At 43.7% G+C, this 24,866-nt stretch overlaps 1 protein-coding gene across 1 annotated transcript in view; it reads right to left on the bottom strand.

The window, feature by feature from the left end:
- Nucleotides 1-2,662: 2,662 nt before the first annotated feature.
- The window catches only part of SAMD12 (sterile alpha motif domain containing 12), a 169,809-nt gene continuing 147,605 nt past the window's right edge, over nucleotides 2,663-24,866 (bottom strand). The window contains exon 5 of the mRNA XM_072034361.1: nucleotides 2,663-11,687. Within this exon, the coding sequence (XP_071890462.1) occupies nucleotides 11,665-11,687 (23 nt within the window). The 3' untranslated portion in view covers nucleotides 2,663-11,664. The remainder of the gene's footprint in view (nucleotides 11,688-24,866) is intronic.

The following is a 24,866-nucleotide window of genomic DNA, read 5'->3' as shown; positions in this document are numbered from 1 at the left end:
ACCTCCAGTAATGGGGGCTCTACCACGTTCCTGGGGAGGTTGTTCTGGTGATTGATTGTCCTCCCTGTAAATAATTTCTCTTCTTTACCAGGACAAACCACACTGGATGGGAGCCCTGCTCCCTGCAGCCACCCCGCGCTCTGCCCCTGCGCCCGGGGCGGCAGGAGCGGTGGACGTGTCCCAGTTTCCCGGCTGACAGCCTGATGAATTGACTTAAATGAGCCAGAGCATGTCTGGAATTACTCATAGCTACAGAGTAGTAGGCTTCTACCTCCAAGAGGTAAAAAAAGAAGAGCTAAATTCGGTTCCAGCTGAAATGCAAAGTAATGATAATTAACAAAGTTAACTCTTCGCTTCCCATTCAAGTCATACCTGCAGAAAAATCGGTCTGAAAGGAACATCAGGAGAGCGCTTAGTTCATCCTCCTGTCCCAGCACGGGGTCAGGATTCCCCGTGGCTGCGCATTTCTCCATCTCTCCAGGCTCTCTCCCAATGTTTCAGCATCCCTGTTCCTGTAAAGCTTCGCCTGACATCCACCCAGAGTCATTCTTGCTGCCATTTCAGCCTCTTGCTCCAACATGGGTATGAGGAAGAGATGAATGCCCTTGCTGCCCTATAATGTACCTGTAGCAGTCTGTCTCCTTTTTATCTCCTCCTAAGGCCAGTGCCTCGGTGCCATTTAGGTTAAAGCAGAACCAGTTCACTTGAAAGCATGTTTCCCATGTGCAGTAATTCGGTGCACTTCCCACTCGATGCTAACAGCAGTGGAAGGCGAGGAATCACGCACAAAGCAAGGGGAAGGCAATGACAAAGCAATGACATGAATGAAGCGAAGGAGCGTTCAGAGGAGAAATTAACCTCAGACAAATCAAGGCCAGACTAATAGGAAACCCACAGAAATGCTTCTGGAGCATCACAACCTGCACTGAGACCCCAACAGGCCAGAGCATGGTTGCAGTAAGACCTGAACATCAGCTAAGCACGGGGCATGGGTGGGAAATTCTTGTTCCCCAAATAAAGCTTGTTACATTTGTACGAAAATGCCTGGTCCATTCAGATCAACCCCACTTGCATTACAATCTTTGCAGCAGCAGCTTCTCGGAAGACTTGTAGTTTCTCTGTTCGAGGTCAATCCAGCTCCCATTTTATGGGTCAGGAGGTGGGATGAGAAGAGGTGAAGAGAGGGAACGTGTTCTTTGCCAGACAGCGTGTTAGTGGTGGGGCTGGGGGCGTCACCTGGGCTTTCTGGGGTTGGACTCCTTTCTCTGGACTTCACTGTGGTCTAAGGGCATTTGCTCACCATGTAAGGCTTTGCTCCAACTGAGCACAGGCTGGCTCAGTTACTGAGTCTCGATTCAGGAACCCACCATTTGGAGGTGACTTTGGAGCCAAGGGGCCAAGCAGCATGGCCAGGGCTGTGACCTGCAGCTGCTGCCCAGAGGTACAGAAAGCTCTGGAGGACCCAGAACCGTGCAACTCACTCTGAGGACCATCCATCAAGGAAAGGAAATGCACAGAACAACCAAGCTGCACAACCAGCTGCTCCAGTGATGATTTAGGAATAACGAGCTATGAACTGGGAAACTGCCCACTGGTGAGAAATCAAAACCCACAGAGCACACGTGGCCCCGAACTGTCCTTGCCCCAAAGCACCAGGAGCTTTCTCTGTGTCCAGGGAGGAGTTTCACTGTCACGGTAGCTGCTGTTTCATCCCACAGCAGATCTGACTTAGGTGCCATTGTTTCTAATGGAAATCATTTTCATATGCAGCACCCAGAACATAGTCATATGGTGCTGCCGTAACCCCTGTGCAGACTGCTATGGTGAAAAGAACATGCGACATGGAAACTGCTTCCTGCACCATTATGGTGCTTCTGATTTCCTTCAGCCCAAGATGTGATGTGCACAGATTTGTTCTAAAATGGAGCTTTCTCTGCTAACATACACTTCTCACTAACAAAGTTTATGGAGTAGAAAGCTTTTTAAAGATGTAAACAGAGTTTAGTAAATGGCTGCATGATCACAAAATGTTACAGTAAAAAATATGTTTTTTTTTTTTTCAGATGACAATTTATCCTGACTTTGTCGGTTGCATTGCACGCAACATAATTTCACTCTATTATTTTGTATTAAGCCCACTATTTTCTGTTTGACCAAAACATGTCATCAGTCTCTGCGTCGCAAGAAGAGAATATTCATAATCATGGCTGAAAAGAAAAAAATAAAAATAAAAACCAAACACCACATATATGGAAGAACACAGAATTGTGCTGGAATTTCAGCGTTAGCATCTCTGAAAGCTGCCTCAGCCACTGACCTGCAAATTGCTGTTGTGCTGCAAGTGCTGAGCCACACAGAGAATAAATGGGGTGGGATGGAGATGAAGCCACACGCACCAGCAAACCTAGTACCTGCCTCTATAGTGTTTGGTCCCCATAGGAGATGTCTTGGTGGTGGGTTTACCCTGCTACGTGGCTGAGCTCCACCCAACTGCTCTCTCACTCCCCCTCCTCAAAGGGAAAGGGGGAGAAAATTCGATGGAAAGGGCTGCGCCAGGGCACAGGTCCCCTCCTGCCGAGAACTGTCATCAGTGGGCCTCTGTTCCCCATCGATTTTTTTTTCTTTTCTTCATGCAATGGAGCAAGCCCTGGACTCGTTTAAATCAAACAAAATGCTTTTACTGTATAATAAAAATTCCATGTTTTAATACATTGCCATGCACAAATGAAGTCAAACAATGCAGAGTACAAAATTGTCAAATATACAAAATGATAAAGCAGATATCCAAAGCTTCCAGAGATCATGCCCAAAGATACCAAAAACTTGATATTGATTTTAATTTCATCATTTATAAGAATTCCTCCCTCCCACCCGGGTTGTATTTTCTGTTGATTTTCGAAAACAGAAGGAATTTAATAGCAAATATAAAAACCGTGGGGTGGAATTAACAGTGATGGCCGCTTTCTGTACTAAAAATTAGATTGCATGATAATTTCTGGTTTGGGAAAAGAAACACTGCTATACAGATGAACACCTGGATGCCTGGGGAAGCGCAGTGCACCTCAAACAAAAAGGCACGCTTCTGTGTTACCACCTCGTTTGGCTCTGTCTTTAAAATGCTCCCTCGTAGGTGGACAGGGAGTAACAGTGCGTCGTGTTTTAACCACTCGAGTGCTGGCATTCTCCTAGATTTTCAACCAAGTTAACATCAAAAGGAGGTTACAGCCTCAGAGCATCTCCCTGGTGAGCGTAACTCAGAACTGAACCCAAGGGCAGCTGGCCCAGACACAGCATGGCCAGGGCACCGCACTCATCCCTTCCTACACCAGGCTCCTCAGCAGCTCTCCTGGCTCACCCCGGTGTATTTCCCAGTAACTCAAGCCCAGGAACTCGATCCCAACCTCCCCCTCAGCTCCTGCAGCTTGTGTCCATCCCCAGCTGCATGCAGGCCATGGATTTGGGGCAGCCTTTGGAGACAACGCAGATGTGGCTTCAGTTCCACCCGTAAATTACCTGCCCTCCTCAAGGACAGGTTCAGCCAACCTCAAATTCAGCTCCCCAGGATGGAGGAACCCAAAGCTGGAGGCCACTTTTCTGGTTGACATGGTGTGAGACTGATTGTAGGGTCAGGCAGCTATCACCCTCATCTTCCCCATGCTTAGATGTGGAAAAGGAATAACTGTGAGGCAGGTCTGTTTATCTCAATCCCTACAAGAAACCAAGGACAAAGCCAAGCGCATCCCAACCCTGCCAGGTGGCTTTGAGCAACCTGACCCCAGTGAAAAATGCACCAGGCCTGACAGCCTGGTGGAGGTCTTTGGGTTCCTCTCCTCCATCCGTGGAGCTGAGCTTAGCGGGGAGAAGGATGAGATCTGTCTCAGGCTGAGATGCTTTGCATAGTCTGGAATCTCGTATCCCTCCGTGGCCTCTCCACCGCGCTAGAGGCCACTCGATCTCTTTCTTGCCTCTCCCAGGAGCCAGGCAGAGGAGGAGCCCCCTGCACACGAGGAACATGGATGAAGCAGTAAAAGGGATCCAAGCATCTGTTTGGACTAGTCTTGAGACCAGAGCCTGCCGCAGTAGGGAAAAAACTCTGTCTGGATGTAAAACCGAGCTCTCCATAGACAAAACAAAACAAACAAGTCCCCTCAGCATCTGATGGGCAGATTTTTTTTTTTTTCCTCTGCGCAGCTTTTTATTGCTTACATGCGGTTTTGCTGCAATATTGATCTCCCTGCTTTAAAAAAAAAAAAACAACTGTATATCGCTATTTAATTTGGTGACATGATATCAAATAGATGAATTCAAGGCAAGTGCTTAATAGAAGTAATGTGATTAGAGATGTAACAACAGCTACAGAGGATTTTTTTTTCTTTTCAGCAAAGGTATTTAGATAGATTTGGAATTCAAATCAGAAAGGAGCTTTTCATTTCATTCTGCCTAAGCCTGGACGTGTTATAATAATGCCCCAAATCCCACTTTTGGGGGAGAAGCGGACATGGTGCAGCCGTCTGCAGGATCAGCTTCCTTCCCTGCCCAGCCTGACCTCGGCCGTGCCTCGGGGGGCCGTCTGTCCGTCCCTGCTGCAAGGGGACACTCGTGCACATAACCGGTGGCTCCACGGAGCTCATTTGATGGGCAGCCAGGACGTACCGGTGTTCTTTACACAATAAATCTAGCCCAAACTCATTTTCTTAGGATTTCACACTGGATTAGAGCGAGAATCCCCGAAGATCTTTATCTTCTTAGCTCTGTCAGTAGCCAGCTCCCTTCTCGTCTCCGCTTCGTGATATTGATTCAATACCAATTTGCAGTAAGTATTGCTTTTATGGTTTCTCTTGCCTGCGCGAACTGTTTACTCTTTAAAACATGCATCCCATTTCGTGCCATTTGCCACAGCACAGCTCTGGAAGGTGGCTCTTGGCTTCACGCTTGCCTTGTACCTACCGGCAGCAACTCTGTGAGACCTGAGCACTCTCTTTGCTTATTTCCAAGGTGCAATATTCAGAACAGCCAACTGCAACCAGCTCTTGTTACTCGGGGTCGTCCCACCGAAGTCGTTTCGCTTCCTTCATTAGCCGGCTCCAGCGGGGCCCGTCGGGAGAGCAGGCAGTTTGCTGGCTTTGAAGCAAGGAACTCACGCACCTCGTTCAGCTGCAAAGCAGTACAATGTAATTCTCAACCAGCACTTCGGCTTCTCTACTCGTCGCTGAACACAGGAGAAGCTGCTTCTTGCCACCACGATGCCGCCTCCTTGGTTAAGAGGCAAAGCCACAGCTCTCCTTCCGTGCTCACACCGATCGCTTGAGTGCTTGATTTTGTCCCAGGCTGCTATTAATGAGAGACATCAGGGTTATTCTGTGTGCCCAAGGGTTTTTGTTGTCCTTTCTTGTCCAGTTCTCTTCCTTTAATTACAGGCAGAACAACCTTGCAACTGCGAGGAGATCTAGTGCAGCTCCTACCAAATGCTGGCAAGTTCAGTTTAGTTCAGAGCTCTTTGTTCAAGTCAATTTTGTGTGAAAAAAATGAATATAGGTGGGCCTGCCTTCATGTAATATCGGAAACTTTGAGATATTTTAATTCAGAAGTTTGCATCTGATGATCTAGCCTGATCTCTTGTATAACACACACCTAATAACCTCATCCAGTGACTGCTGAACTGAGCCTAAATTCCTGTTTGAGGTAGAGCTTATTGACTTAGAAAAATACTCTGCATATATTTAAAGACTTCATGTGATGGAGAACGTGCCAGGTAACTAAGTAAGTTGTCTCTATGGGTAATTATCCTCCCTGTCGAGCGTTTGCACTTAATTTCTAGCCTGATCTGTTCCCAACCAGTAGAGCACATCACTCCCTTTTCCTCCAAATAAAAGAGCTACCTGCCTTCAGACAGCGCTTCCCCACGCAGGTAGCAGATTGTGATTGCAGACAGATCAAGTCACCTCTTCAAATTGTCTCTGATAAATTAATAGCTTGAGCTTCATTAGTCTGGCACTATAATAAGACCTGTTTTCCTGCCCTTGAATGACACTGGGAGCTTTAGAAAATAATCTTTCCAAGTTGTCAATATCCTTTTTGGAAGATGGGCACAAACTGGCTCCATTACAGTGTCACCATTGCCAGATCCTAAATCTCCTCCAAGTCCTACTGACTCTCTTCCTTCGAGATTACATTTTCCCAGCTGGCAAGCACATCTGTGGGGTTGATATTGAATGGATTATTTGCCAGACCTTCACAGCTACCCTTCTCCAGATGCCCCCAGGTGTGACTCTCCTTCTCCCCTTCTGGATTTCTGCATTTGCAGTACTCCGGGTTCATCATCGTCTCGTACCATGCACCTCTTTTTGGTGATCTCTTGGTGTTGCCACCAGTAACTTTCTATTTCCCTGGGAGGAATATTGAAAATAGAACATACCTTGGGAGGAGCTCATTAGAAATAGTCTCGCTGATGATAATTTCATATTTACAGCCATTTTTTTTGTGATCTAGCATGTAATCGGCTTTAATCCACTTACTATGGGCTATACTGATTTTGCATAGTGCTATTTTGTTCTTTATCAGAATCAAATGATCGATAGGAGGCTAAGCATTGTGCATCTGCAGAGTTTCTTTTATCAACAAGCCTTTGATATCATGAGAAAATGATAGGAAGTTTACTTGACACAATGCATTTCTATAAATAATCATTTGGAGGGGTTTATCAATTTTTAATTGCTGCAATGATTTGTGTCACATCAACCTTTCCATGATTTTCCCAAAGGAAAATAGGAAAATAGGAGGCTAATGAGCCGATAGTTTTCTGGGTCAGGTCACTCATTCTTTTCAGTTATTGTTTTGTGTGTGTTTGTTATTTAAAGCTTCTTTTGTGCTTTTGAGCTCTGATAAATCCTAGGCAAGTTTTCCTACACTTTTGGATTTGGTTATTTGGTTCTGCAAATTTAAGAATATGTTTGGATAGTCGCTGCTTAATATTACCCATAATTACTGACGGAGTAGGAGGAATTACATTTTAATGTGCAATCTGACTCCCTCATTCTACCACTCTCAAATACAAAACAAGAATATTTGTTGTTTTTTGCATGTCCTGTGAGTAATCACCACGCCGTATCTCACATCAGACTCTGCTTTGCCACAACTGTATTTATTAGGATGCATGTGAAGCGTTTGGTCTTGCTATCCCTAACCTACTGGCCACTGACTTCCCATACATTTTTGGCTTTCCTCATCAAACATTTACTTGCTTACTTGCTGATTTATACTCATGAGCCTGCCTAATCCCCCATACATTACGTCGGTGGCTTTTTTTTGCACTGCAGAGTGCTTTCCTGAATTTTACTATAGGAGACTGCAGGTAATGCTGGTAATACTTCCCCCCCCCAACCATCAATTTTAATTATAATAGAGGGCCTTTTCTTTTTAAATTAAAATCTTATTGACCAGTCTATTTATACCAGGGTCAATCACGCCACAGTCTTGTAGCAGGGCCTTTCAAGGAGATTCAGATTGCGGAGATGTTATTTGTTAAAAGGGGACCGGGGTGAAAAATGCAGGTTTTTACTTTGCTTGCCTGAAACAATTTTGAATAATTGAGATCTTGTGGCTTCATGAAGGGTGGAGGGAGGTCAGTTTTAGTTATAGCAAAAAAAAAAAATCACCCCCGGACGGGCTCCACAGCTGGCATTAATCAACAGATCTCCGGGGACAGCGATGGAGCAGTGCCAACGCAGGTCTGCTGGGGGCCTGCCCTGAGGACTTCTGAAAATTCAAACAAAACAAAAAAAAAGAATTTTGTCATTTTTAATGGTTTGATTTCCTCAACGACACTGCAGCTGCTTTCGGTCTGGCTGTCGAGTAACAGAAGTGGGCAGCCAGGCACGAACCCACCGCCAGGACACGGCGATGCAGACGGGCTGGCAAAGCCAAAGAGCTCGCAGAGCTGCTGCAGCCTTCCCTCCTGAAGCTCCTTAACAGAATAAACGATGGGGTATTCAGGCAGGGAAAGCCATGCAGATGTAAAAAACAAACAAACCAGGAATGAAACAGCACAAAGGATGTTTTGAGCTGCAGCACGTTTTTGTTTCAGGTGAGCAATTCCTCTCATTTCAGGTGTCGGCCTTCACAAAATTTGAAGCACTGAGGATGGCTGAGTCTCTGCCCAGGTTTCTTGTTGGGGCTGATGCTGCATCATCCTTCCGTGCACAAAGACAGCGGGGAAGACATGGCCGGGACGGGCACCCAGAGGCAGCAAGGCTGCAGGTCTGCCGCCAGGAGCAGCGCCCTGACCACGGGGCTGCGGGGAGCCACCCGTGTTTCAGAGCTAATAACCAGCGATCAGCGTAACGGGAGCACTGGCCTTTGCGAATATATCTATCTCCACAGGGCTGATAATTGCTGTTTTATTAAAATAGCATTAGTCTCCAGCTCTTTTGCACAGAACTAATGGCTCTGAGCGTATTTAAATTCACTTCCTTTGCCGGAATAACTTATTCGCTCCCTTTCATGTTGACTTGGTCTTTGGCACTCTCGACATAAATGATTTATTGACTAGAGATAAAGCATTCTTTCCACAGAACCGTTCTTGCGACCCAGGCAAAAGCGGATGTGTCTGCTATTAATAAGGTGTTCAGCATAAAAAATGCAATAGACTTGATTGTCTGCACTCAATAGCCTTTCCGAGAACACAGTACCTGCCCCCATTCATAATAACAAAAAATTTCTCCCACATGTTTATTTATATTAAAAACTTTTCAGAAGAATACGCTGGGATCCAGATAGTTGTTCAGTAGATGCAGAACAATTTCATAAATATCCCTGAGGAAGCATGGCCTACTTTGGGAGAATAACAGCGATTAAAAAAAAAAAAATCCAAACATGATGAATAGTTAAATACAAGCCAAAAAGTACAGTTATTTCCTTATGGCTCCTTCAGACAGTTAGACACGTGAGGAGTGTTGCGGGGCTCGGGGGAACTATTCTTGCTCACGTTTGGAGTTATCCACATGCACAGGCTGTCTGTAGGATGGAGACCTACGCCACTGTCCAACGAGCTTTGTCTGATGGGCACCTACAGCAGAGTTCTCACTGAGTTTGGCTACACAAAGGGTCTGGACTTTGTTTTCACATTTCTCTGGGCCTATAACACTGCGTTTCTAGATCACCGTAGCTAAAATCCTGGGAAGCTTTTAAAACAAACTGTTTTAACAGGAGAAGTGCACACATCTAAATTCATGCCCATATACTGGAAGATGTTCAAAACTAACATTGATACAAAAAATGCTTCTAGTGGCTCTTTGCCTAACTCAACTTTGTCTCATACGCCCTTTTAAGATAACACTCTTCTTTTTTTAAAGATAAACACTCCTTTTATCATTCAAATTATTACAGATTTGTTTCATTGGATGTAATATAATAAGAGAATCCCTACTGCAGAAGCATAGCATTCTCCTTTTAAAAGTAATTTATATCCAAGTTGTTTCTTTTTTAATTGCTGTACCGACATGAAATTGATGTCAGTTGCCAGAGTGCATTTTTAAAATCTGTAACAGAAAGAGCTGTAAAATTTACTGAAGCTTACAATGGAATTCTGCAGGGCTCATGGCCACTTCTCTTAACAAGGATCAGATTCCAACCTGCTACGCTATGAGAAGCTCTAAAAAGTGCAAATGCTGCTGTTGGCAAAGATCCTTATGTCTTAAGGAGAACTTGTACACCAATTAATTTAAAATTAGGCGCCAGGATTTTCAGAAAGAAAATATAAAGCTCGCTGCTTTATAACTTTGGGAGCTCCACTGAAAACCCATGGAAAGACCCAAGCCATTAGAAACCACTAGCAGCTTCTGAAAATCTTGGCTGTCAATAAAAATATTTTCCTTCTGGATTGAACAGTAAAGAAGCATTCAGCATGCTGAATCTGAGATGGGTGGAGAGGCGTAACCAAACCCCCGCCCATCTGAAAAAAATTACACCCCAAATACATTTATCTGTTGGTTGTACAGGCACCCTCAGTGGTTGACCTTGCATTCTCTAGCAATGAACTGTACAATAGCTAAATATTATAACACAGGAACCTACTCCTAAAACGTCCCTTGGCCTTGATATAGTTGCTCCTTCTCTCGATCACTGAATCCTCACACCCCTATGGCATCTCACCCACGGTTTGGCATACACACTAATGGCAACTCCACAGTACCTGTCTATCAGGCTGGAGAGAATGATGGTCTTTAAATACACAAAAAGCTACCTTTGATTTTAAAGAAAGAAGGAACAAATAGGTAAGCCTCCTCCATACACTGATGACATCAGTTCATTATAAATAATATGTCAGGAAGGTCCTGATGTTAGGGACAGACGTTAATTCCACTAAGTCCCCATGGAAAAAACAGTACCACAGCCAGCTGTGATACAGCCAGTGATGAGGCCAGCCATTCAGAGACTGAACACAAAACAACGCTCAGATTGAATGCAACAGTCTTGAGCCTGCTACAGTATATTGAAAGGCTTATTAGAACCATTTGCTTATTCCTATTTCCTACCAAAGTACTGTTTTGGATAGAAAGTGGAAAAAGTTAACAAAGAAGTCTGCCCTCTCCAGAGGGAGTGTCTTGCTCCTTAGAAGTATAGTCTTACACTTTACCTTTTTCAGAGAGTTTGGTTTGGACTGTGACTCCCCAGTCCTTCCCCAAACGTAAATGGTCGCCAGCATAAAGAACCTGAATTCTTCCAGTTTGTTCTGCTTTTATTGTAGACCAAACCCAGGGTCAAACACATCTCTGAGAAAGGTGCTCTCCCTCTCCTCTCCCTCACTGAGTAAGAAAACTCATTGGCAAGCTAGAAAATGAGAACCTTTGACATCTGGTGGATGGGAGGGAGAGCAGACACAGTGTCCTACAGCTCGTTCAACCTTACCCTGTTCTTGGCTACCTCTGTGACAGCCATTCTGTAAGTCTCAATAAAATGTCACACCTCTGCCACGTGCAAATCTATCTACACAATCTACTGTGAATCAGTGAAGGTATGCTAGTAGTGGACTTCAGTTTGGATGCAGTCTCAGCACAAAGACTGAAACGTATCCTCAGTATTTTTTAAAAAAGACCGTTATATATATGGGCTGTGCTATTTCTGTGTGAAAAGCACGTATGAAGTGCTGATATCGTTTAACAGAATACCGTTAGACTGCAAAACTAACATATACAAGACGTCTACATTCCTATCAGGGGTGTAATATTGTGAACATATCCACTGAGATTGGAGAATTGCTGTAAGTTTTTCCTAAAACATCATGCCATCTGCATACATAATAAAAGAATCCAGTAGTTGCCATGCTAAAACAGGACTTCTAGTGAAGGGCATAGACAGTCCCCTACAGGGAACTCAAAGTTATGCACAGTGATGAAAACTGGAAGAAATTTTCCAGCTAAAGGTCTGTCAATGACCATTTTGAACAAATTAGCACTGGATATTATGCACCACATCTTTACTCTGCAGCAAACCAGGTCTTCCCAGAATGCATCATCTTGAGTGGGCTGCGTTTACTTCAGGTTTGCCTTCAGTCCTCCATGGTCACCTCTTGGCAGTGCCATTTATTATGTTTTTTTTTTTTTTTCACAAAGGAAAGTTCACTTTCATATCAAGTGGCAGGACAGCAGCTTTAGAGGCTGGAAATGTTTACGGAGAGCTCTCTGCTGGGGCTGCAAGAAACAAAACAGAAAACCAAAACCAGACAGTGAGTACAGAACAGAGCAAAGGAAGTACCATATATTTCAACTAAAATAAAAAGTCAAGTTTGTGCTGAGCAAATGCATTTATAAAGTAAAGACAAACTACTCCTAGAACATATATTGTGACCCTGGCAGTTTCTTTAATCAGTTTTACTCATCAACCAAAAACTTCAGTGCTTAATCAATTCCTAGATAAATATAAAGCACAGAGCAGCAATCATTTGTCTGATTTGATAAATGCTACTTGAATTTTATTGCTTCATCTTATAGCACTGCTCACTCTTCCTCTAGCTGGAGTCCCAGAGAGTCTGGGACTTGGCTAGGCTTTCTTGAAATTTTTCCATTCCTCCACCCAAAGTCTTCTTTGGGATGCATGGCAAGAAGAGGACAGGTAATGCACCAGGAGATATTCCAGGTAGATACAAAGAAACATTCTGCCCAGTGAGGGTAGCCAAATTTTGGAATAAGTTCCCTGATGAGGTTGCGCAACCTCCACCTACAGAAGATATTCACCACTCAACCCGAGAAGGCCCTGAGCAACCCACCTTGGCCCTGCATTGAGCAGGGTTGAATTGAAGGTCCCTCCCAACCTAAGTTATTGTATGATCATAAAATTTTGGATGGGGATTTGTGTTCCTTGTTGTGCCTTTGTAAACACGAAATGAGTGCCTCTGCAGGACAGCTCCCACTGAAACGCATTCATTTATTCAGTATTTAGCCACCAAAAGGCACACAAATTGCTCACAGGCCTACACTGGTCTCTGGAGCCAGGAAGCCATGCAGAGACAAGCGCATGTGTTACTTCAACAGGCCTGCTCTGGACACAGCTTTGTTTCTCACAGATCGTGTTTAATACATGTCGCAGATTGCTATTGCACTTTGGGAACCCCGAGGGCAGTGCTGGGACAGCCCTCATTGGGGTGTGCTTTGCACCCTCTCCAGCTGATGTCCTTCCTCATGCACGAACGTACATGTCTGTATGTATGGAGCGAGATGGATCTTTGTTTTTTTTTTGGGGCCAGATTCCAATTTGAGATGCTAATGGGATGCTGATGCTGCCAAGGCAGTATTCATGTCAGCTGAAACTCAGGCTGGCAGTAGCCTTCTACTCTTCACCCCTTCAAAATCATGCCCGGAGGGCTCTTCTCTACGGGGTGCGGACTCACGGGCTCTGCCAGCCTGTAAAGTTTGCCCATATTTGGCTTTCCCACCCCCAAACCCTTGCAGCTATGGAAATGGAGGTCTGATCGAGCGAAGAAAGGGTGGGATGCTAACCCAGCAGGTTCTGGAAGAATACAGAGTGAGATATAAAACAAGAACAGCAACAAAACCAGACCCTGCCATAAGCACTTCATTCCTCAGTTTAAACATGGCCTATTAAATAGAGGAACAATAAAACCCAGTCTCCTTAGCTATTTCCTTTCTTATGTGGGCACGTTCACCCAATTATCGTGGTAGTTTTCATTTTTGTTTTCACAGCTGCACTGTTTTTATTCTCCAGGTTCTCTAGGGTGATGATCCCACTTGCATCTACTGTCATCGACTCCATAATACGACCGTGTCAAAAGTGGCCCAAGAAAGATGCACGTTTGGGACCCAGCAACTGTATTATTCCACGAAAGAACTGTCAGGAAGGTTTCGATCCAGGGACCTTTGGTCTAGACAGATAACTGACTGCATCCCCCAGGACAGAAAAGGACACAGTGGTGATATTAAGCAGGTGTGAAGATAAAGGAGAAATCTGGGGGGACGTTTTAAATGTGGAGAGAGGGAAATTGGTACCTAACCTCAAAAAATGCTGGATTCTAGGTGACCTTGAGGCTATCTCACTTCTGTGTAGCATTGGCAGAGATGTACTTGTCTCATAAAGGAGAAATGAGACTTTTTTTGTCTCATTTTGTTTTTCTAGTTAAATAGCACACCTGCTGCAAGGAAGGGGAAATTTGAAAAGCTCTCCCAAGCAAATGAAAATACCTTGCCTATCCACAGTTACAGGACTAAAATGAAATGGGTGAACTGGCTAACTCTATCAGATCAGGCTTCAAGACTACGCCCATGCTGGAATTTCCATCATCCACTTTGTCTAAACCATGGGTCTGTACTCGTGCTTTGGTTTGAAGTGGGCCAGCTGGCCTGTGAGAAACCCATGAGCAAGAAGAATCAGGGACTGATCTGTCCATGCTGCCACGTGACAGCAACCATCTCAAGCCATGTAGGACACCAAACAGGGCCAGTCTGGATACAACCAGTGACAATGACCAAGAAAAAAGCAGTAATTCTGTTAAGCTCTGAGCTTATACCCAAGCAAAGACTTAGTAGTGATTTAGCACCTTTCTTCTCTTCTCACTTTGTCTTTTGAGGCCAGGAATTCAGAAGCACTTACTCCCTCTTGTAACCTATCATGTTTAGTGATAGAGACTCCTCTAAGGATCCTGGTTTACTAAGGATCATGCACCCAGCACTTTTGGAAAGTAAGATCTTTTAAAAAGGCTTCACAAATGAGTAGTCATCTTTGAAAACATTGCCTTAGACTGCAAGCTCTTGGAACGATGACTGCTTTTTGCATGGGGTTTGTATGCTTACCAACTCAACTGCATACAGACCTAATCTCACATGACATTTTTGAGAAGCTGCTGTAGAAGGACTCCAATCATTTCAGAGCCAGAGATGTATTTCATTTCTGAGCACCTGTGATTTCTTTCTAAATGAAAGAGGGACCTCTTTTTCATTCATTTTAAACGCATGTTAATTCAGCTCAACCTAGCAGTATTACTATTTGTCTTATTTTTGTAATTGAGGAATCCTGATTAAAAAAAAAAACAAGTATCTGTTTCCTTTGCTATGTTTCTTCTCCACTGGAACTAATTTTGTACTACATTCCTAAGGTCAGGACATTTCAAACACGGGATTATTGTGAAAAATGCCTATTTCCAACATCCATATACCAACCATTCCTTTCAGATTGGTGAAAAACTGCATTCAGCTAGTTCTACTAGTACTTTTCCTGTGTTATAAAGGTCACGGGTATCTCACTTCGTGCTTCTAGCATCACTTGAGACATTCCAGTATTCTGCAGATTGCTGCAGACTTGTTGCATCTTGCTACATAATAATTAGAGACACTACCAGCTTTGAAGAATTTCATACAATGGCAAAAGGAAACAGTTGCCAGCCCATTTGCAGATTTACCTTTATCTTTCTTGTGCACTGAATTATAACCACTGAGGTGTGTGAGCATGAGGTGTTTGTTTCTATGAGGCTAATGGAAGTTAATGTGAAAAAAAAAGAAAAGAAAAAGAAAAAAAAACTACTTGGGGAGCTGCTGATCCAGGTCAACCACCGTGACAGGAGGAGGAATGGGGATTACCATGGGCTGGGAAATGCAGCTGAGGGTGAACTGTGCCAAGAAGAGGACGGACCCCCACCGCAGTCATTTGCCCCAGGACAGATGACACCGCGTTTGGTTTCATTTCATCCTGAAATCATCCTCTTTCTGTTCTGGGCTGAGTGGGAGGAATCTCTCATCTTTTATTCTCTAGGTAAAAGCAGCTATTGCCACACATCCTTATTACCCAACCGGTCCCTGATAAGCGGAGTCAACAGTGCCAGAGATGAAAGGTTACCCCAGGGTGTGCATGGTTGTCCTAGCCGGAGCCAGCACGGAGGAGGTGGCAAAGCAGAGCCCTCCAGCCTGCTGTGCCCACCTCTCTGCCCTCCTCCTTCTCCTGGCAGGGCAGCCCTGTGTTGTGCAGACAGCAGGACAAGCCTCCGGGCTGCAGGAAGGCAGCAAGCTGCCTGGGTGCTGTGCCACTGCCTCGCAGCCCATATTAAAATGATGCTAAGCAGTGACACATTAATCAATGGGCTGAACGCAACACCCAGCAGCCAAAAGGGAAAGCAGGGACGTGGATGGTTTTTGATCAGCCTGACAATTTTGTTTTTATTCCCAACCAGTCATGTGTTGGTCTGATTTTCCCCTCATTACTGAGACCTGGTAGCTGACACAGGCTTGAAGGTTATTTAATGTTGTTTGTCAACTGCAGTGTCAATATGGTAGGAAAATGCCGAGAGGGAAAAGGAAAGAAGTCTCTTCTAGCTTTTGATTTCTGAGTTTGCTTGCCAAGAAGGAAACCAACATTTTAGTTTTGGAGCAGACAACAAAGGTGGATCTATGAGCATAGCAGAAGCATCTAGAGCTTCAAACGCAGCAATCCTAATCCCAAGCATTTAAAATTCATAAATGATGCCATGCTAAATAATTATAATGGCTGCAAAAGCATGGAATTAAAAATACATGTTGCTTTCCCATCAGCTCTACTCTTTTTCAGGATACCATTACGACAGATTTTTCATTTTCACCCCCAACCACGAAACAAGATGGTTTTGTTCGAACGGTCAGGGACAGAGATGCATCATCACAAGACTCCAGGAGCAGAGCCTTTAAAACAAACAGCAGCTGACATGTGAAATGCGATTTCTGCAAATGTGAACTCAGGGTTTCTTTTTGTTTAGGAAACACTTCTTTTTCTGGACAACACACTCCCACAACCAGGTGCTCTAAATCTACCTGTGTACAGTTTTAACATCAGTCCATAAATATGCCACTGAATTCCCGTGTGAGATACATGGAGGAGAATGACTTCACATGCAATAAACTCCTGGGCATTATTTCTACGCTGCTCACCCCGAGCAGCCCCAGGTCCAAAGCAGGGCTTCCAGGAGGCAGCTGGCAGGCAGCTCGCACACAGCCTGCCCCAGCAGGACTCAGCGTGGGACGCTGCTCGCGCAGCATGAACACCATCACGAGCACGTGGGGACGCCGGATCCTGGCTCCCTCACAGATTCACAATCTGGAGCTCGTCTTAAGGAAGGCTTCCGGGTGGCCTTCAAAAGCCAGAGCAGACGTCTCTCCTGTCACTTGATGCTGATGTATTTTAATTCCTACGCTCTGTTTTATATTGCGATTCTAAGGAGCTCAGCTGGGGGACAGCCGGGTTTGAAAAGGATGCTCGGTGCTTCAAGACAGATGATGAACATTCAACAAGGTCGGGCAAATCCTTTCCCCTATATTCTGACTAAAGAGAAAACTCACTCCTTGCTTGCGATGCAGCGCTCTGTAGCCTATATCAGGCAATTTTGAGATGAAACATTTCTGGGAGAATGGATGTCATGGCAGATGCTCTCAGCAGGTAACCTTCTGAAAAGCCAATTAGTCAGAGGTTATCGCAGCTGCTCTGTGAAACACAGTTGGTTCACACAGAATGGGCTGAAAATGTAGTTGTCCAAAATGTGTTTCACTAAGCTATTCAATGTCCTCAAATAGTTGGATTAGCCAAAAGTCTCTTCATGAGTCACGCACAGTTCCAGCTTCCCTACTAAAGCAGATCTCTCAGCAACTTTACTAGGTTAAACCAAATGAGGACACGATCGATTCTGTGCACAGATGATTTATGCAGTAATTTCTGTTCCTTGCTTCTTCCTTCAAAAATTGGAGTTCATGAAGGGCATGATGAGCTCTCTAACAGGCTTGAGCTCACACTCCATCCTTGTACTGAAAAATATCCTGAAAGCATTTTAGCATCTACAAAGCTTGATTTTACAGTGTTAATCTGGAGTCCTCAGAAGAAAAAACCATCCCCTCGAAATGTATGCCCTTTTCATGTCTGAGCCTAAACAAAATGTGACAATTTCCAAGCTTAAAAGTTAGGTTCAAAAAGCTGGGAAAATCCTGGGAGAGACTTTCTGCTTTCAAAGAGGCTCATTCATCCCTACTCAAGATGCTTCAGACATCCCACCATCTACCTGCTGCTGTGAACACACAAAGAAAAAAGAAGTGTGTTTTTGCATTCAAGAGAACACGATGATTTCCTTGAACTTACAAGCAGCTAAAATATTTTGAAAAAGTGCAAGCAACCACTTCCTTCGTGTTTATAGCTACTTTCAAAGAATCCTCTTGATCTACTGCAAACTTACCCATCGACGTGAGCAGTGAACTGGCCGTCCACCAGCATCCTTCTCTAGAGACTCAAATTACAACAAACAGAAAGATTTAAAGGAACGTGCTGCTAAGGAGTCTGGAAGTTTGAGCTGGTGCTGTCTGGAGCTGCAAGTGCATAGGAGACTGCCGACTTCGTACCCTATCATGCACATCTCTCACTGCCTGCCTGTAATCAGTTCTTGATCTCACAAGTCCTTGTGGGGTGCTCTGCAGGAAGTGAAAAAGGTTGTCACAGATGAACAGACTTCCACACACCGTGGCTCGAAATAGCCATCTGCACTGCATCTCGAAACTCTGCATCTGCATTGCTTTTGTCTCGAGACACTGGGTTTTAATGTAAAGCACCAGGAACTGTGCAAACTGAGTGAATTAAAAAAAAAAAAAAAAGACACGGCCTCAAGTGGTATCTTCAGCATGCAAATAAGGTGCTTAGCCACACAGTCTGCGGTGGCCTGCAGTGGTTTGGTGGCTGCTCTGATCATCACCTGGAACGTGCCCTTGCATTTGTTCTGCAGCTTCTGCAGGACACTTCCAAACCCATCCTGTTAAAAACTGTGCAGCAGCATTTGGAAATATAGTTCTGTCCATTACGTTGCTGTATTACTTGCCTGAGGATCTTCAGCAAAATATGCATTAAGTTATGAAGCATAATCAGAGGAAACTAAAGACTTCACTAGAAAAATCAAAGTGCTATAGCAAAAGGGTTTGGAAACTCTCTGGAGCTACAGATTCCCCACTGCCTATGCAGAGCTTATGCAGGATTAATAGGTGGAACAAACTACCTACCTTTGGGGAGATAGTCACTGTGAGGTTCCCTGAAATGAAACTTTTAACTTGGTTTTCATTCTCTCAAATGATTAACCAAGTGAAAAGGAAAATTAAACCTACTACAACCACCTAAGAGATTGCACGTGCACATACACAAAACAAAACAAAACAAAACAAAGAGATCATGAAGCCTACAAAATCAGCCTCTCCCCCAGTACATTGAGCAAGCAACTTTATTTATCTCTTTGGAGAAATGAATTATGATACACCTTTTAGTTGTATTATCACATCACATTATCATTGTTTTCCCCAGGATCCTTGCATTGCTCTGAGCAAACAAGGAGAAAGAGCAGAAAGAAGATTTCGGTGCCATTTGTTACTTCTCTTTACCCTGGTGGTTCTTGTGGCCTACCACCTCATTTAATGTACAACATCCAACCCCGAGAATAACTGCTATATTCATGGGCTCTTCTAGTGGACTCACTGTCCTACCACATCACAAACAAAATGCCTCAATTTCAAAGTACTCCACAAGAAGGCATCACCTTATCTTACAGTCCCTAGCTAGGCACAAAGGGTGTTCTACGGCAGCACCACTGTACAAGCAGGACCCTAAAGATGTAAAATAAAGTCTGGGTTTGACCATCTACACTGACTCCTCAACATGCACTTTAAAATAAAATAAGATAAATGAAATGAATTGATATGAAATGAAGTGAAATAAAATAAAATAAAATAAAATAAAATAAAATAAAATAAAATAAAATAAAATAAAATAAAATAAAACAAAACAAAACAAAATAAAATAACAAAATGCCCCATGTCTAATTCTCCCAGCTGCAGGACCAAGCTCAAGCAGGGCAAAGTCTTGCCTGAGGCAGAGGTCCCCTTCCATCCTGTCGCTGATGCTGTGACAGGGAAGCGTGCTCACTGCTCTGCAAACCAAGCTCATGTTTCTATCTGGGTGGCTGGAAAATGAACTACAGAGATCAAACTGATTTACCACCTCTGAAGAGTCCCTGGGTGATTATTAAGCCTATATCTTGATGTATACCCACCAGAGACCCCAGATACCAGTGTTACTGCCTCTTCAGTAGTGTTTCAGAAATGAAGGATGGGCTGATTGTATCAAAGAGGCTCTTAAGCTAGGCCCGAAGTCTCAGGCCTGAAATTATGTGGGCTGTGTTGATCACAGAGACAAGTAAAGAAGTCATTTACAAAGAATACCTAGCCAGTGTTCAAGAAGGTATGAGAAGTTCAGCTGTTGAGGTTTTGGGGAGAAATAATCATCTCCACACAGGAACTGATTGATCAGTTGCAGAAATCTGCTTTACTCTGATTTGCCCCCTTCCTATTATTTAGTGAGGAGGCTATCCAAAGCACTTGCATATTTTTCTGTCTCATTTTGCATCAGGCATGAGTACATTCTGAAAATATGATCACACAAATGTATTTCAGTGGTTTCAGACTGGTGGCTTTTCTGTATTCTGTGGAGGTGACTGCTATATTTGGTCGCTGCCAACCCCAAGCAAAACATTATTCAGATTTGTGTCATGTCCCCTGCCTCCCAAACTGAGCAGAGCAATATGAACCATGTCTGTAAAGGGTCCTTTTGGGTCTATGTTTGTAAAGGGTCCTCAGAAGGGTCCTTTGGGGGCAGATTACGGGATGGTTGGAGTTCTCCATGTCCCCCTTGGTGCCTGCAAACCCAGTTTTCCTTCCCAGGAAAACCCATACCATTCCCGCATCCACTCTTTGACCTTGGGAGTGCTCTCAGGTGCTGCAGTGTAGACATACCCAGTGTAAATCAAGGACAGGACCAACGTACTTAGTGGCGGAAAATAATTCAATACCAGGTAGAAATTGACCTTTAAAAGTCAGACAGAAGGGCATCTCCACACTTAAAACAGAGGGGTTTGGGACTAAATGTCATACTGGGAAAACAAGGTTTTCAGTTATCATGCAGATTCTTTGCTGGGGCACACCAAGCATAGACGTGTACATGTCAGTGAAATACACAGGGCCTTGGCCTGAGTGGTTGAGGTGAAGGCCTTGCCTTCCATGTCCTGGAGCAGCAGATTTCCCTCTGCTGTCCATCCAAGTAAATCCAAAATTGTTCCACAAAGTGGAACAGCATCAAGAAAAGCCTATCCCCTTCCTGCCTAGGAGCTCATCTTTAAGGTTAAAGATGGAAATAAACAGGCATGCATGGACTTCTGAGGCAATGATTGGGCTGAGCTGCGTTAGTCTGAAGCTGGCTGGGTATTTCCACACTGCAGCCTGCAACACAGGCCAAATGTAAACTGCAGGCAGAAGTGGGGCATGCAAATACATCCCTGAGTTCACTCAGCTATGAGAAGTAAGAGCACCAGCACGCTTGGCTCTGAAGTTCACCTGGTGTTTGCACAAATTCATTTTAACCTACTCTTGATGGGCAACCAGTCTAAGCTAATTATCGAGGCCTCTTTGACAAGTGGCGGGGAAAGACAGGGCCCTTGGAGGAGTGATCCACCCTACTTACTTGTCATATTGGATAAACGATCCTCTGGAAGGTCCTCTCTTCACTGATTATCCGGAAAAGCTAAATGATTAGCGCGGAGCAGGAATCCAGCAATTAAATGGCAAACGAGAGGTGACAGGAATTGCAACTTAATGCTTAATTTGATTGTTACAAATTCCAATTAGCATGTGAAATGTAGGTACCACAATGTTCAGGATTAGCATGTTTAATGCTTACATTTCTGCTGAAATCAGGAACGATATAGATCCCAGGGAGGGATAAGAGCCCTGCATTCCTTTGAGGCCTTGGATATTGGAATTTGACAGGGAAATTACACACTAAATAATCTTCTTAGAAATTTATACACACAGCTGAGATAATGAGATGCTTCCTGCAAACAATCCACAAAGTAGCAAAGTTTTTGAGAGAAATTATTTACTCAGTATTACTGGTATCATTTTGCAGCTGGATAATTTATTGTGTCCAGGCTGCCAAATTGTTTCGATTTGCCACTGATTTGCTTTTCATTTCTACTTGCAGTATATGAACAAATCGACATCATAGTCAAGGAATTCGCACGGGCACATAAAACAGGAGTAAACAGAAATGATGCTTTGTTTATTATTAAACACTTCTCATATTTTAGCTAAGGTAGGCAATTAGGTTGATAGGAATTTGCAAATGGAAGAGCAGTCACACCATTTTATCTCAGGCCAAACAGTTTATCGCAATTCATGCACAGACAAACTTCTGTGCTTCAAAATATCTAATGGGATGTGGTATTTTTCTTCCAGTGCCAGAAAAATACAGATCCCAATTACATTTTTGCTTCAAGGAAGGCAGGAAGGAGGAATTTCTGCCATTGGAGCATGAAAAAGATTTTGGCTAGAAAGAAGATGGACCAGATTTTCCAAAAAAAAAAAAAAAAAAAAAAGACCCAAATGATTTGCACACCAAAGTCTCATTAGAAAGCAGCAAGACTTTGATTTCTAAGTCACTCGTGAAAATTTTCTCTGATGATTCCTACAAGTCTTTTAATATTTATCCTAAACAAGTGCTGACATATCATTCAGAAGCAGACCTGGGGCTGCAACAAGTTCTGGTAACCCCTCGAGACATTTCTAAAGCCTCACCCACAAGAGATTCGAAACTTCTGGCATGTCCATATGTCTGAAATCTTCAGTTTGCATCATGCATTTGTCTATTTAGGATAATTAAGGGTATGCCTCCGTGAACACATTACTGCGAGGTAACCAGCGTCCGGATTTACAGCAGAACAGATGCTCTGCTGTAACTGTCCATGTGCGTGCCCTTACCCTGTGGAAAACACACGGCAGCTTAGCGCCCTGTCATTGAGTAAGAGGAGGCAACACACATTCAGCATTCGCACTCCATCTTCCCAATTCCTCACAGTAACTTGCTCAGGTACTTGCCACGCTGTCATATTTATTTCACAAGCCCAGCCCCTATCACACACTGCCCAAGAATAAACACAAAGTGTCCTTCGCCAAGACATTTTTTAGGCTGTTCGCTGTCACCTCCAACCCGCCCTCCGAGGATTTTGTATTCAGTGCCCATCCCTGCTTAGGCTGCACCAGGGGCGTGCAATGTACAGAAGTGGATGCTGGAGGCTGGTTAGCTAGGGGGACTCTTGCCCTGGTATTTTAGCAAGATGAACCTAGGTTGCTGAGAGGTTGTATTTAACCATTTTACCACTAAAATGCAAAGTGAAAAAAAAAAAAAATCCATGACATTGAAGAGACTGCAAAACAGCTAGAGAGCAGCCTTGTCAGAAAGCCAGTGTTTCATTCAGGTGCAAGACTTCCAGAAACTGACACTTAGTTCGCCACACTAACAAAGTTTTTTTTTTTTTTTTTTTTTTTTTTCTGAAAGAGTCTCATATTTCAGGAGTCTGGACTTTGGTCCAAAGGGTGTGAGAACTGGAGATCTCTGAGAGAGCTGTAAACATGTTAAATATCAACTTCTTAATGACACCGCCATTTGATTCTACTTTCAATTCTGAGATTACAAAGGGAAATGATCTCACCTCATCAGGGCGTAGCTACAACGTGCTGCTACAGCTCACACTTTTACCAGCTTTCTGGAGGCTCCCATGAGATTACGGTATCGGTGGCCCTAACAGAGCATCCCAGATTCATCTCTGTGATCACTGGGGCACAGCCTGCCAGCACGAATTCTGCCTTCATCCTCTTGGCCCACATTCAGGATGAGAAATCCTTTCCAAATCTAAGTAGGACCAGGATGATCTCAGGAAATTACATCTTCTGATATAGTTGAAAGGTGTTTCTTTATTGCACATGGAATTTGTTCAGTTATTACACCGACCAGGCCACTCCAATGAGCACTTCTGAATCCACTGCTATAAACCCACCCTGATCATCAGCTGGAAGCTAAGGAAATCCGTCCGGTTTTGATTTTTGACTTGCAGATACTACTGGCTTTATGTAGAAAGTGAAGAATAAAAGAGCTTTTTAAAAAAAGCTTTTTATTTTTGATTCAAATTCTCAAGAATTGAACCAGTAGAGAGGTGATATCTCCAGTAAAAAGGTAAAACTTCTGAATCTGCTATCCAAAAAAGTGATCCCATGGTTTTGTACTTTTCTGGAAAGCAAGTTTTCCCCCTTCTGTGTGTGAAAGGAAGACTGTGACTCTGCTTCCAGCACATGGACAACTCCGGGAGTACAATTCCATAAGATGAATCATGCAACAGTGGAGACAGCCACGGTCCTTGAGCTTTTCCTTCCAGCAGGCACCACTGCCCCTCTGCTGGGCACAGTACAATGGATCTGTGAAACACGCCCGCGTGGAAAACAAGACCAGAGAGCAATACTTGTTTTAAACCAATTCATTTCACCGATCTGCTTTAGGGCTCCACCACAGCCACAGCAGCCTTGGCAGGGTGTGGGGAAGAACGGCTGCAGGCAGCGCAGGAACATCCTAAACCAGCTTTGCAGCCAGAGGATTCGTAAGATGGAGTCACATCTTGTGTCTCCCCGAATGCTGACTGTGGTCTTCCAAAGAACATTGACGTCTAACTCAATTTAGAAAGGTAATAAAGAATGAAGCCAGTAGCCTGCAAGTGGATAGATAGCACTATAGATAACAGGCACGGCTAATTCTGTTTTTAAATAACAATAGGGACAGCAGACCCACTGGCAACAGCCAGAACATTTGTTCAAATTATGCATTCTCTGACTTTTCTTTTGCTACTGGAGGGAGGGCCCAATCCTGAAGCTATTTTCGGTCGTGTTATTTTGTCAGTGCCCAGCCATGAATCAGGGTCCCACTGTGCTATTCAAACACTTAACTAAAGGCTGGTTTCTCCCCAGAGACTTTGAAATTCAACTTAAAAAAAAAATTCCAGAGGTCTAAATGGCAGGAAGAACTACATTAGCAGTACTTTCTTTCACTGTTTTTTATTATTTTTTTAACTAAATATTGTTTACTTCATTTGCAGTAATTAGAGTAGAATAATGAAAAAAAAAAACGCTTTCAAGTAAAAGTCTGGAACAACTCTGCAGCACTGCTGGTGAAATAACATTTCAATGAAATAAAATGCAAGCATTGAACAGCCCAAAATGGCTTCCACAGAGCCACAGCAGTATTGTATGCAAATATGTAATTTAGGTGTTTTTATGTAACCTGGCTATTTTGTAATCACAGAGGTGGGGAGTAGATGAATGGGACATATGCCATTTGTAAGGAAACTACATGGGAAAAATATGCACTGCAGTTACAGTCCTGGTACTTAAATCCAGATACTCAATAAACACATTGTCAGCTAACAGCAGACTATTCAGTTTCATTAATGATACTGATTTGGAGCTAAAGGAGAACGTACAGAAGTGAAAGCCTGGATATAT

Source organism: Anas platyrhynchos, chromosome 2 (assembly GCF_047663525.1).
Source record: "Anas platyrhynchos isolate ZD024472 breed Pekin duck chromosome 2, IASCAAS_PekinDuck_T2T, whole genome shotgun sequence".
NCBI lineage: Eukaryota > Metazoa > Chordata > Aves > Anseriformes > Anatidae > Anas > Anas platyrhynchos.
The sequence above is the reverse complement of the archived record's forward strand: the minus strand, read 5'-3'. Positions and strand labels throughout refer to the sequence as shown.